Source organism: Diaphorina citri, unplaced genomic scaffold (assembly GCF_000475195.1).
Source record: "Diaphorina citri unplaced genomic scaffold, Diaci psyllid genome assembly version 1.1 scaffold431, whole genome shotgun sequence".
Lineage (NCBI taxonomy): Eukaryota > Metazoa > Arthropoda > Insecta > Hemiptera > Psyllidae > Diaphorina > Diaphorina citri.
The window spans coordinates 2,284-16,703 of NW_007377866.1; the positions used below are offsets into that span (position 1 = coordinate 2,284).

Consider the following 14,420-nt stretch of genomic DNA (forward strand, 5'->3'; position numbering starts at 1 on the left):
TCTGAAAGCAAAGGTCCTATTCCCTGACACTTAGTACTTTAAAATCAACACTTTGCATGTGACTTTATGTCTTATTGGCCATGATTTGGCACTTGAACAAAGTATCTCTGGGAAATGACCCTCGCCCACTAAACTAATACCATTGTCAATCTTTTATGTTTCAGATCCAATGAAAAAGAAAACTTGGTTGTGACGAATCTTTCCTTCAACATTCTCATCATACTTGTATTCCTACAAGCTTCCTTGAACAAGTTTTTGGAACTCGTTCTCAAATTGGTGACTTCACAGAAATTCAAAACCAACAAGTTAAAGTAAGATTTTATTAATTATTTTTGTGATCAAACATCTAGGTTTATAGGTAGATATCTTGGGGGGCTGACAGACAATCAACTATTGACATATACCTTTTTTGATTACCTAGGTACCTACTTACTTTGATATTTCTGATTTTTAATTTTTTTTTTCAGTGAGAATTTCAAGAAAAACAGCATGACCTTCCTTCGAGTGTTCACAAATGTTATAAAAGTGATGCCCAAAAGAATTCCAGAGGTAAGACATTAAAGTAGCACCTATCTTTAATATTCTTGTGAATCATGAGCTATAGAGAATTTGTTCAATGTCTTTCTACCTTGTGTCACACGTATCCCTTAAGGCTAGAATAAGGCACCTGGGTCTATTATGCCACATTGGCTTTTGTAGAATAGAATGAAATATACCTTGTTTATACTGCCACAATGAGACTGAAAATCCCCTTTATGCGGGAGTAAAGGGGTTTTCTAAACTGTAGTACTTGGAAGATGCCCAAAATTTGACACATCACATATGATGTCTACTATAGACCCTAGCCCTAGCACATGGAGTTGGTGTTTCATTTTTTCTTCTACTCGTATGTTATCATTTCAGACGGAAACTTTGGATTCGATACAAAACGTCCATTCACCTTCTAGCGTTACAGTTGATTCTCTCACCAATACAATCATGGATGGTCTACATGTATTGTCGAGCAGTTACTTGAAGTCTCTAGTGGTAAGTTTACTAAAATAAAATAGGATAGAAGAGAATATGCTAGTTAGCTAGTTCATAGTAAAAGGACTAAAACGTCCTTTTACTCCAGCAACATCTCGAAATGACGCTAGTAAATTTTCATGTTGTTGTTGCTAACTTTGGCGACTACATCTCCGTTTCTAAGCCCAGGAGCTGCGCCACCTCTACAGGATTGGTCCACAAGGTTGTTGGGTCCAGGGTGGTTGGAAGGTCTGGACAGTGGAATAGGTGGTGGACGGCGTGAGGTGACCCACTGCACCTGGGACATTGATTTTCATGTCACTAATGGTACTCGAACCCCAAGGAATTTGAGTCCAATGTTTTACCTCCGAGCTTTCGTTATAGTAGCCTTAACACTTAAAATCACCACTTTTACATTCAACTCTTTCAGGAGCTCCAAAATGGACAGGAAATCTACGTCTGGGAGACAAACTCCCCGTGTGTTAGATCGGCAGGACTTCTCGAATCAAACATTATTATAGAAGAAATAGTCGTGTTCAAAAGTACAATCTTAGTGAGAACGAGTGAGCATGAGCTGTTCTGTAAAATAGGAGATCGTGGCACTCATGTAAGTAGTATTGAAAGAACGAAGTAAACGCGTAATTTAACCCTCAGTAAGATATCCTTGGACGAAACCTAACTAAAATGCTATTGAAGATCGCTCGGATCTTCGAGCTTAGCTAGGAAACAAACAAACAAACAGCTTAACCCCATACATAAAAAGCCCAATCTTAGGCTTAGGTGTTGGGGCTGGACAGCCCTAAAGAGTAAAGAATGGGTTCAGCTTATACGTATCTACGAAACGCGTAATTTTCTTCTGAAATCTGAATTGATTTACCCTCTTCTGAAGCTCATTTCTCCTCTTTTAAAGGAAAATACAAAATTTGGTTAAATATGCATTAAGTTGTAACTTTTATATCTTCGGCTTAACCCCATACTTAAAAAGCCCAATCTTAGGCTTAGGTATAGGGGCTGGACAGCCCTAAAGAATGGGTTAAGCTTATACGTATCTACGAAACGCGTAATTTTCTTTTGAACTCTGAATTGATTCACCCTCTTCTGAAGCTCATTTCTCCTCTTTTAAAGGAAAATACAAAATTTGGTTAAATATGCATTAAGTTGTAACTTTTATATCTTCGAACTTCCTGATTTTGAACCAACAGAGATGGTGCAGCAGTGAACCACTCTATACCCATTTACATATCCAAATTTTATCCATATCTTGGAGTCGAAACCTCTTGTAAGGCAAGATTTTGGTACATGTGCTCAGCATCTTCAGATTCTTCTCCAAAAGCAATGGAACTTACCAGTTGAGTTCAGAAATGGACAGAAAACCGTTGGTGACTTACAAGTGGATTTGTGATCGGATTTAACAGTGAATAGAGAAAACAGTAAAGACAAATTAGTTCTTATCAGAGCACTTTTTTAATTTTTTACTCACTTGCAAAGTTAGATACAACGGAATAGGAAGGAAATGAGAAATGGCGCAATAGGAAAAAATAACTGTCGATTTCAGTAAAAAAAGAAAAAGGATAACAGGGCGAAAACGAAAACATCGAAAACGAACGAAAATTTGTAACCGGCAACCAGAGTTCCAGTGTTGCCAGATGAAAAAAATTGAAATTCCGTACATGGGAGGAAAATCCGCACACAAAAAAAAACAACACAAGCCGCCTTGGTCCAGTACTACATTTTTTTCCGACCTCTCACGAAATCACTCGAGTGAAATCAGCTGTTTCTCATACTCATAAACAAAACAAAAATCGGAGAAAAACCGAGAAATCTCAGAAATCTTGATCTTCAATTCTTCACTTCTTGAGCCTTATCTCTTATCATCTTTATCTTGTAGTTGCTCCCTGTTCTATCATTTACCTCTCATATACTTGTAAAATGATGTATTCTGTCAACTAGGCGTCTAGGCTTTTATTTCCATTGTAGTTATACTGTCCTACTTTGGTATCTCAAAATGAGAAAAAAGTGTTGCTCAAATTTGAATCAAGTATGATCTACGCACAGTGGCAGACTCAACAAACACCAATGATAGATATCTTGTGTGGAAAGTAATCAGTGGTTAGGTAAGCTCGATGCCAAAGACATTGTCTATTTCCTTGCTTAGAATCAAATCCATACCATTTTGCTCAGGTTACTAGATGTGTACCTACTGCAACCACTTTGGATATTCAAGTGCAAAACAATATTTTCAAAGATTAAATCAGAAAGCCAGCCTAGCTAATAGTCGACGCCGTCGATCGAATCCATGTTGTCGAGGCAGTGTACGGTTTCAGTCGACTACGTGTGGACACAGCTTAACTCTCGAAAGGTGTGACACAGCTTTTCTTTTCTTTTTTCAAGATGAGTGTTCCACCGGAATGAAACAACTGCTACATTAGACGCAAGTGGTCTGTGTTGTAGCATGCCCATCCCGTAGTATGCCTCTCATCAAATGGGCGAGAAGAGACACAATACCTGTCAAAGTGGATTACCATTACCAAGGTACAAAACTTACTCATCAAATACCACACTGTAGAAGAAGTCTATTGTTTTGGACATTATTTCACAACAATATGGGGGAGGACAGGATGGATTGAGGTCTACACAGCTTTCCAGAATGGTCAAACACTGCTCCAGTAAGTTCACATTAGCCTTTGCGTTTGCATCAGTCATTATGGATATTATAAGTGGGAGAGCCTTCTGGATTTTACATGTGCCCCTGAAGAGGAGAAAAATTCAATTTAAATTATCACAAGAGATTTGATTTTGATTAATTAATATTGAAAACTCAATGAGAGTGATATTCTATATCCCCATTTTTTTTTCCCTTGATAATTTCTAAATAGGTAATATCTACACAACCAGACTTTCGGCAGTGTTAATAAGATATTTTGACTATCTTCTGATCCATTTTTATTATCACAAGAGAAAGTTTGATTTTGATTAATTAATATTGAAAACTCAATGACAGTGATATTCTATATCCCCATTTTTTTTCCTTGATAATTTCTAAATAGGTAATATCTACACAACTAGACTTTTGGCAGTGTTAATAAGATATTTTGACTATCTTCTGATCCATTTTAATTTCAATATTTTTTTGTGATACCATCTGCCAGTAATCAACAGGATCAGTAATAGAAAAAAAAAAAATATCTTCATATACAATGATAATATGGCTTACTCTTTCTCAAGTTTGTCATCCACCTTAGCATTATTTGGATCATTGGTTATATCTAGACTAGTATCACATTGATTGCTATCACTAAGGTGAAGAGATGTATTTCCAGCCCAGTCACAATGGAAACATAATTCACTAAGTTTGTGTGGTATTAGAGCTGACTGAACAATGCTTTTCACTTCATTGTTGATTATGTCAATAAATTCAATTAACTCTGCAGGACCTGTGGAACAAGAATAAAAAAATTTGAGACCATCATCACCTTCTAGGGAAAAACTGGGAAATCACAGTAGAGAATCCTTTTTTAAAACCCCCAGAATCACTTGCATATTTGATAAATTAATATAAATCCTTAGGAATAGAAAAAATTCTCCCACTCCCACTTAGGAATAGAAAAAATTGCCAACATCCCAGCAACATTTATAAGAGCGAGTACCTACGTAATTTTAATAACAGAGTTGGGTAACTCCCACTTAGGAATAGAAAAAATTGCCAACATCCCAGCAACATTTATAAGAGCGAGTACCTACGTAATTTTAATAACAGAGTTGGGCAAAAGTGACCATTGTATAGCAGAATACATAGTTAAGCCACTCATGTGACAAAAAGGTACAGATTTAATACATCTGACAAATAGACAAACCTGGTAACTCTCCTAAAGTCCAGAAATTCAATAATTGATCAGAGGTCACCTCCTTGGTTGTTGGAACTTTACAACCATTATCTTCACATTTGTGGAAACAACAGTTGCACCAATATTTGCTTGGCATTTCACTGTCCTGCAATCAATCAAACCAATGTTATTATTTGGTTTTAAAAATTTTACATAACCCTTTTTTTATGAGGGTTTTGGGAGCTGTAACAATGGTGGTTTTATCATCCCAAAATCAGAGAGAGTGAAGACAAGTTAGAAGACAACCAGAGGTTCCAAGAACAAACCTTGCCAGTTTATGGTAAAGTTCACTCCAAGCAGGAATCAAACCCACAACCTAGATCTTACAAAACTGACACACTACCTTAGAAGCTATAACTAGCTAGGCTGGCTTTCTGATTTAATCTTTGAAAATATTGTTTTGCACTTGAATATCCAAAGTGGTTGCAGTAGGTACACATCTAGTAGGTTCTTACCTGAGCAAAATGGTATGGATTTGATTCTAAGCAAGGAAATAGACAATGTCTTTGGCAACGAGCTTACCTAACCAGTGATTACTTTCCACACAAGATATCTATCCTTGGTGTTTGTTGAGTCTGCCACTGTACGTAGATCATACTTGATTCAAATTTGAGCAACACTTTTTTCTCATTTTGAGTTACCAAGTAGGACAGTATAACTACAATGGAAATAAAAGCCTAGACGCCTAGTTGACAGAATACATCATTTTACAAGTAAATGAGAGGTAAATGATAGAACAGGGAGCAACTACAAGATAAAGATGATAAGAGATACCTAAGGCTCAAGATCAAGATTTCTGTTCTGAGATTTCTCAGTTTCTCCGATTTTTGTTTTGTTTATGAGTATGAGAAACAGCTGATTTCACTCGAGTGATTTCGTGAGGCCGTGGTTATGAACAGGGCTGAGTTAGGCCATTCTGAGATGTTCTTGGCAAGTGGAAAATGATGTGGTAACTACACAGAGCCTTCATGAGCGTGTAAAGTTGGCGGGAAATTCGAAATTTTGATTTTTTTTCCGCAACGCATACAATCTGAATTAATTTTTTTACTTTTTATCTCTAGTTTGCACGTTTATATTATACTTTTCATTTAAATTTTAAATTAGATATTAAAAACAAGCGAATTACAAAGCAAACAAAAATAAATATAAAATAAATTTTAAAAATTGCCGCCGGGACAGCTAGTGTTTCATTCCGGTGGAACACTCATCTTGACAAAAAAAAAGCTGTGTCACACCTTTCGAGAGTTAAGCTGTGTCCACACGTAGTCGACTGAAACCGTACACTGCCTCGACAACATAGATTCGATCGACGGCGCAGACTATGTGTGGCTTTAGACCAGAAGAAACAAAAAAACTAAAAGAAAATTCGAAGATATAAAAGTTACAACTTAATGCATATTTAACCAAAACCACGCTATCCTTGGTAAAGTTACCACTCCAATGCAAAACTGTAGAAACAATATCCTATCTCACCTCGTCCGAGCTCATCTCAGCCCTGTTCATAAACACAGCCTGAGAGGTCGGAAAAAAATGTAGGACTGGACCAAGGCGGCTTGTGTTGTTTTTTTTTTGTGTACGGATTTTCCTCCCATGTACGGAATTTCAATTTTTTTCATCTGGCAACACTGGAACTCTGGTTGCCGGTTAGGCGGTTACAAATTTTCGTTCGTTTTCGCCCTGTTTTGGTTTTCCTTTTTCTTTTTTTACTGAAATCGACAGTTATTTTCTCCTATAGACCTCTTCAGTCTGACGTCACAAAACGAGATGGCGATGGTGCGTAGAGTAAACAAAAGATTTCCTCTATTGTTTTGATTTTTTGATACCTTCCGGTGAGTTTAAGATACCTTCCGTTGAGTTTAAGATACATTCCAGTAAGTTTATGATACCTTCCGGTGAGTTTAAGATACCTTCCGGTGAGTTTAAGATACCTTCCAGTAAGTTTAAGATACTTTCCAGTAAGTTTAAGATACCTTCCGGTAAGTTGAAGATACCTTTTGGCAAGTTAAACCAAGATACCGACAAGTTTCTTTAGGTCACTGTATTGGTAACTGGTGTTTTTAGTGACGGAGATTTTACCCTCCATTCGGATACAATTTCGTAGCAATGAAACAACTGCTACATTAGACTCGTGTGATCTGTCTCGTAGCATGCCCATCCCGTAGTATGTCCCTCATCAGATGGGTGAGAAGAAATACAATACTTCCCATTTAGGTGCTGGGTCAACACGAGGACACCAGAGAGTAGCTCGTCGAAATATTTGCAATCGAAATGCGAATGCAAACTTTTTGTCAACTCTAGGATTCGAACCCGGGACCATCTGCATGGCACCACTGGGGTAACCGATTTTTCTATATAATTCTTTTTCTCCCTGTAGGGTCTATTTATTGCTTCCCCCAGAGGCTTTGTTATTTATATGTTACTATTAATTACTAATTTTGATCCTCTGATGGTGATTTCACATTTGTTTTCAGAACACAAAGCAGTGGAAGTTGCTCTGGGTTCTGGAGATCATGCACATGCTTTGGTGTTGACTGAGTTCGGATACATCTACGGCTTTGGATCTAACTTGAACGGAAAACTGGGGGTTCCGCTTGTCTCAGGTAATGTAATGTTTAGACTGCGTTAGTGAGGGGATTGTCAGTCTCTCTCTGGACGGGGAGCAAGTAACGAAGTATATATTCTTCGTTAATAAAGTTTCTGAAAGACAGCCTAGTTAACTTTTAGCACGGTCACAATAGAGGTACAAAAGTCGCAGTGATAATTGTATACTCTCTTGCAAGAGATGAGCTAGTAGCACGCCTGCCTTGTTAGTACTAGGTCGCGGGCTCGATTCCAGCCCGGGGCGAATTTTATCATAAAGATATAGGGTTTGTTCTCGGAACGGCTGGCTTTCTCCTATCCTTTCATTCTTCTCGCTTCGGGACGATAAGAGCTCCGTTGTTCCCTCCATGAAGCCTCCTAAAAAAAGATCGGAATCAAGGTATGTTGACATACCTTACCTAAATATGTGCCCTGAATTTCAAAAGTTTATCTTTAGAGGAAGCCGATCTATGAAGGTGAGAAAAACCTGCCGAATCGGTTCGTGTAAAGATACACAGGCGTGCTTACTGGAACTTGGCCTGGCGCACTGCCGTGCGCTCAGATTTATCAATACTAAGGAATTAAGGTTGTGTTTGTATGTTTAAGGGTGTGTTTATTTTTGAATACGTTGCAACATCGCAGGGATGTATTTGATATGTTGTTTGTTGTTAGATTATTACTGGGTAAAATTCAATGTCCAGAATTATTAAAACTTACATTTAGAATCAATAAAAATAGAAAGTAAAAAAGCACTAGAAACCAAGATTTTTTTGCCCCCCAAAAAAAAAAAAAAAAAAAAAAAAATCCAAGAAATATTTGGTTCAAATGCTGATCAAAGTCTTCTTTTCTTCCAGTGTCAGGCACGCCTATTCAGATGGTGAAAACCCCCATCCTAGTGTCAACCTTAGTGTCAGTTCATCCTAAACATTTGTACGTGGGTGCCGAGTGCAGCTTTGTGTTAACTCAATGTGGCCAGGCATATTCGTGGGGGTCTGGCCTGAACTATTTGCACGGCCATTCCCATCAAGATACATTGACTGTGCCTACTCTCATCGCGGACTTGAAACGTGAGTATAACTAGTAGTTCAGTCTTTCTGTTTATATCGTCTTATCGCCGACGGAAAACTTTTATTGTCTACCGCGGCTGTTTCACTACCTTCTGCGGCAGTTTTTCAAAGGGTTCTCATTGTCTACCTCTTCTGGACTTTTAACACAGCAACGGGTATCCATGATAAGTCTAATTAGTAGTTCAGTGAACTTTAGACCTACTCCTTTTCCGCTGCCTCTTTGGGTCCTACCGGGCCCAAAATTTATCATTTTTCTCCTTTACTGTAGACCTGACTCCGAAAATTTGGAGCATTCATCCCTTATCCGATGGGCTATAAGAAACAAAACTTGCCACTTAGGTGCTGGGTCAACACAAGAACACCTGAAAGAAATGTTCGTATTTACTATTCTTCGGGACAGGCCAAGTAATCTTGGCTTGAGACCATCAACCCCCTTCGGTGCAGCTACACCGTTACAACAACAAAACCAATAAGAACACCAGAAAGAAATGTTCACATCAACTATTATTCTCTGTTACAGACAAAAAAGTGAAGCAAATCTCGGTAGGTGAATCTCAGTGTTTAGCGGTGACAGAGGATGGACATCTGTATACTTGGGGACAGTGCAGTGATAGTTCTTGTGACGTCACTCCGTCTAGATTCTACAGTGTGTCGAATATGAAAGTAGAACAGTGTATCGCAGGAACAACCTATGTAAGTATTTAGTGATGTTGTTGTAACTGTTGTCCAAGTCAAACGAATTCAAACTCCTGTAGTTGGGAGTTCCAGGAATTCTGCCACATCAATTTTTTTTAAGCCATAGCCTTATATTTGTATTTAGTGATAATAATTGATACCTACTGTTCGAATAGGATTGAATAGTCCCTACCTCAGCAGTCTAAACAAGGTCTCATGTATTTGATGGGTTAATGATAATCCATGCATCAGTTACCTTGTTTTTTTTTAGGCTTTCTTTTAAGGGGCAGGGTTCTTCTGGCGGAGCTCTTCCACCCAACTCCTGATCTATTTCACTGTAAGCCTTTGATATATTTTTATTTCATGGCGAGCTTTCTGGCAAACCCGACACCAACGGTAGAACGGGAAGGATGAAGTAATGTATAGCATTTTATTTTTTCTTTATTTTCTCTCTTCAGAATTTTGCCTGGGGTATTCAAGAAGACAATGTTCAGGATGAAAGTTTCGTGTTGGAGCTCAAAGCCCAGACATTTTGGAATCTGTACGAATTACTCAACTTGCGAGAATTCGTTGGTCCGGCGCTAAGCTTGTTAGAATTGCACGTAAGTTACCCAAGTGTTCTTGTTTTTATAGTACCAACCTTCAATCTAAAGATGGTATGACTTTTCATAAGGGCAAATTCTGCTTTCCATTTCTGTACTTGATTTTACTAAGACTTCAAATCAATTAATTTCGCCACTTATTAACGTTTTACTCGCGATCTTTGCCTTAAAGTTAACCGGACCACATATATAATTTTCCTCGCAATATTTTGCATCTATAGGAGACTTGGATTTTATGTAGGATTTTTTTTTTTTTCATTCTTATTTCTTATTTCCAGTGCTATCTTTGGTACAAGAGAAAAAATCCGTCCCGTCAAGACATAGACAAGGAATTGAAATTCAACTACATTTCATTACTGTGCACGCTGATTCGTCAAAATGTGCATTCGGAGCAAGCCATTCGTAGTTTGAAGTTGTTCCTGGGAACTTTTCTACTCACATTGGAAGATAATATTAATCTTTTGAATCAATTACTTATTAAGGATGGTAAGTTGAATTTTAAGATTTTTTTTCTTTCTGTTTTGAACTCCTTAAACTTTTGGCAGATAGACCCATCATGCCAACAGTTTGTTGTTGTTAAGGTCTTTGATAACGGTCAATCGCTCATTTTCTAGGTCCTGAAAAGTGGCTGTTTTTCTTTCTGTTTTGAACTCCTTAAACTTTTGGCAGATAGGCCCATCATGCCACCAGTTTGTTGTTGTTAAGGTCTTTGATAACGGTAATCACTCATTTTCTAGGTCCTGAAAGGTGGCTGCTGCCACAGGGTTCATCCACAGTAATATGAGGTCGAGTTGGGTGGGGGTGTTAGGTAAACAGATACGTCCTGTACAGCGTTCCTACATTCAGGGCAGAGGGCCGGAACAGTTTTAATAGGCCTCTTTATGTGCTCAAATTTTGTACTTTTTTAATCTTAATTTTTTTGTACTTTTGAAGACTTACATAAATTATATCCCTCTCCACAGATCTTGCCAAGTACAGTCTAGTCATGAACAATGTACTGGCTACACTTTTGTCCAAGCGGTTTTCACAGCAAGAAATTAGGAGTTATTTTGAACCAGCACAGAATCCTAGTAAGTATTGATATTATTGAATTACATATCGATTACATAATTTAATTTAAGTAATTATCGATTGAAGTACCCCAATAAATGTCGATTGTAGATTTCGAATAACTATCAAGTCTTAAATATCAAATCCGTTCTCCATGATGTTAATCTGTTCATGAGTTTAACAGTTATAGCTAGATGTATTTTATGTCTGCCTAATTTTTTGAAGCCCAGTTCAATAATGGCATTCCTTTTTTTGTTGTTTTTAGGTGGCTTACAGGAGTTAGAGAAATTATCAAGGTAAGAATTGGTTGTAGTTTGTTGTTCTTTTGTTCGCCTCTTGTTCAAGATAAATCTCCAATTTCATTATGTAATTTTGAGAACTAATGTATATGTTTCGATTAAATCCAAGTCGGAAGATCCATTCATAAGAGTACCAGAAAATAACCAAGGGAAAATTACTGCCGACTCTAGAAAACGATCCAAGAATCTGAGACATTCTAAGATAGAATTCTGGTCCGATTTATGATTGAAAAGGAAACCTCAGATTTTTTTTCTAGTGATCCATATTATTGATCTCAATAAATTGAATTTTTTTCTTCCATTTAGTGAGGCAAAATTCTCCAAAAGAAGCTCTTCCACCCAGCTATGGCCTGCATCAGCTTTTTGTTTGACTATTCCTTTCTTCTGTTGTCTAGGAAAATGTTCTCCTGGAAATTGAGTTGGGCCTCGAGTGAAGAAATGAGCACCACGAGAGAATACCTGATCTCCTTTATTAGCGGTGTCCAACAAGTCCTCTTTGATAGCTCTACATCAAGTAAGTGAGAACTTTCTGCAATATTAAGTACCTATAATTTCCAATTGTAAAATGTATGCGTACTGAGGCCGGAACTTGGCCTTGCGCACTGCCTAGATTAGGTACCTTTCGATTCTCACCCGAGGAAAGTTTCATCCTAAATCAGATGAGGTTCGTTCTCGGAATGGCTGGCTTTCTCCTGTTCCCTTCGATTTTGGAACAAAAGGTCATCCGTTGTTACAGTTTCCCCTCTTTAAATATATAATTTAATTAAATTACTACTAGGGTTTAATTTCTTTCTTTTTGTAAGAACTTTCTGCAATATCAAGTACCTATAATTTCCAATTGCAAAATGTATGCGTACTGAGGCCAAAACTTGGCCTTGCGCACTGCCTAGATTAGGTACCTTTCGATTCTCACCCGAAGAAAATTTCATCCTAAATCAGATGAGGTTCGTTCTCGGAATGACTGGCTTTCTCCTGTTCCCTTCGATTTTGGTACAAAAGGTCATCCGTTGTTACAGTTTCCCCTCTTTAAATATATAATTTAATTAAATTACTACTAGGGTTTAATTTCTTTCTTTTTGTCCTTCCTCTCCTAAAAACCCTCCAGAATCTATCCCGCTCTGAGGAAGAGCGAGGCTATTGGACTCACACAGAGCCAACTGTACAGCGAACCCAGGCTACTATTGAGGCCATACAAGCCATGCGAACCCTAGTAACTTCATCACGAGGGGATTCTGATATTCTCCTCACTGGGCAGGACTACCATGATGATGTTATCTAATTTATTCATTATTTGCCATTAAAGAAATTACAGTTGTAATAAATATATTATTTTCCTTGCTCTTTTTTCAGATGTTTCTTCAAATGCGGAAAATATTTTCGAGTTTCTGAAGATCATCGTCCCTGTATCTAATTTATTCATTATTTGCCATTAAAGAAATTACAGTTATAATAAATATATTATTTTCCTTGCTCTTTTTTCAGATGTTTCTTCAAATGCGGAAAATATTTTCGAGTTTCTGAAGATCATCGTCCCTCAGTGTGTAGTTTCTTTCAACCTTGCTAATCCTCATCTAGATGAGATGGTTTTCTCTTTGAGTAAGTCCCTTTAATTACTTTCTTTTTCCCTTTTGTTTTACCCTTAATATCGAGTAGAATATACCTTGTTTATTCTGCCTTTACCCCAGCAGTCTAATCAAGGTCTCGTTTATTTTATGGGTTTAACTATCCATTGCTCTTTGAGTAAGTCCCTTTAATTACTTTCCTTTTCCCTTTTGTTTTACCCTTATTATCGAGTAGAATATACCTTGTTTATTCTGCCTTTACCCCAGCAGTCTAATCAAGGTCTCGTTTATTTTATGGGTTTAACTATCCATTTCCATACAGTGTCCCTTTAATTACTTTCTGTTTCCCTTCTGTTTTCCCCTTACTATCGATTTCCATACAGTCCAATTATAAGTCCCTCTTTATTGGACAGGCGAACGTTTATCTCGAGTATGGTCATTTGTTTAATCCTGTTGGATCAAGTTGAACCAAAATGTGTCAGGGCTGAAAAAATTCCCAGTCTCAGTGTCATTTTCCCCCCAAGTTCTAAGCCATTTTTAGAAAACACTATTACTGGAACTTGGCCTGGAGCACTGCCGTGCGCTCAGATCTTTTGTCAATGTAGTTTAACTCGAAACAAGTAAATAGAGCCATGTTTCCCATGTTACAGTGCCGCTGCTTCTGAAAACAATGGGTCACCTTATCAAAGCCGAACATCAGTAACAATTCAGTAAAAAGACCTATGTAAATTAATTATTATAATTATAAAATACAACTACTGTTAATGGTACCTATCCTATCTTCTTCACAAAGAGGTTTATCCGTTTGTTCATAATCCTTTCGACTTGAAGGACGTCCGCCACCTATTCCACTGTCCAGACCTTCCAACCACCGTGGACCCAACAACCTTGTGGACCAATCCTGTAGAGGTGGCGCAGCTCCTGGGCTTAAAAACGGAGATGTAGTCGCCAAAGTTAGCAACAACATCATGAAAATTTACTAGCGTCATTTCGAGATGTTGCTGGAGTAAAAGAACGTTTTAGTCCTTTTACTATGAACTAGCTAACTAGCATATTCTCTTCTATCCTATTTTATTTTAGTAAACTTACCACTAGAGATTTCAAGTAACTGCTCGACAATACATGTAGACCATCCATGATTGTATTAGTGAGAGAATCAACTGTAACGCTAGAAGGTGAATGGACGTTTTGTATCGAATCCAAAGTTTCCGTCTGAAATGATAACATACGAGTAGAATTTCTCGTCTCTTCGATTTCGGGATCATAAGATCTTCATTATCACAGTTCAGTATATATTAGTTCGTGGAATAAAGCCCAGTATTTGCCAATCCATTTCATGAATAAATCCTTCTTATAGGAAAGTAAAAAAAAAACTCTTACTTGTTCCAAAAAGTAGGTTATGTCAAACAGTAAAAATCGACACAAATGACCTACTGCCCGTAGTGTTCAAGAGTAAAAATACTCACCAATAGTTATCACCACAGGCGATGTACTTTATTTTGACGTGATCATTGACAAAGAATACTTTAACAATATCGAGCTGCGTTCTGGTCGAGTCTATACTGTCGGCGTGAAAACTAGAATCTCCTAGGTTGTAAACCTCGCCGTCTTCTGACAGGACTAAAGCTCTGTCCGCACGAATATGAGATGCCATTTTTACTATCGCGCAGTCTATGTCTACACGCTGGAAATAATT

The 14,420-nt window shown here is 37.7% G+C and overlaps 3 protein-coding genes across 3 annotated transcripts; 2 read left to right on the forward strand and 1 right to left on the reverse strand.

The window, feature by feature from the left end:
- Positions 1-1,678, forward strand: LOC113467214. Its single transcript, XM_026823263.1, has 4 exons — positions 1-311; positions 468-549; positions 904-1,026; positions 1,436-1,678. The coding sequence occupies exons 2-4, from the start codon at positions 490-492 to the stop codon at positions 1,637-1,639; spliced, it is 387 nt and encodes a 128-aa protein (XP_026679064.1). The 5' UTR covers positions 1-311; positions 468-489; the 3' UTR covers positions 1,640-1,678.
- Positions 1,679-3,546: 1,868 nt separating this feature from the next.
- Positions 3,547-5,682, reverse strand: LOC108252344. Its single transcript, XM_017443894.2, has 4 exons — positions 5,412-5,682; positions 4,860-4,995; positions 4,220-4,439; positions 3,547-3,754 (listed from the first exon to the last, which is right to left on the reverse strand). The coding sequence occupies exons 2-4, from the start codon at positions 4,984-4,986 to the stop codon at positions 3,547-3,549; spliced, it is 555 nt and encodes a 184-aa protein (XP_017299383.1). The 5' UTR covers positions 4,987-4,995; positions 5,412-5,682.
- Positions 5,683-6,653: 971 nt separating this feature from the next.
- Positions 6,654-13,427, forward strand: LOC103508754. Its single transcript, XM_026823266.1, has 11 exons — positions 6,654-6,662; positions 7,264-7,489; positions 8,324-8,536; positions 9,057-9,229; positions 9,670-9,813; positions 10,092-10,299; positions 10,776-10,883; positions 11,129-11,159; positions 11,558-11,676; positions 12,645-12,758; positions 13,375-13,427. Exons 1-11 carry the CDS (start codon positions 6,654-6,656, stop codon positions 13,425-13,427), a joined length of 1,398 nt encoding a protein of 465 aa, XP_026679067.1.
- Positions 13,428-14,420: the final 993 nt, after the last annotated feature.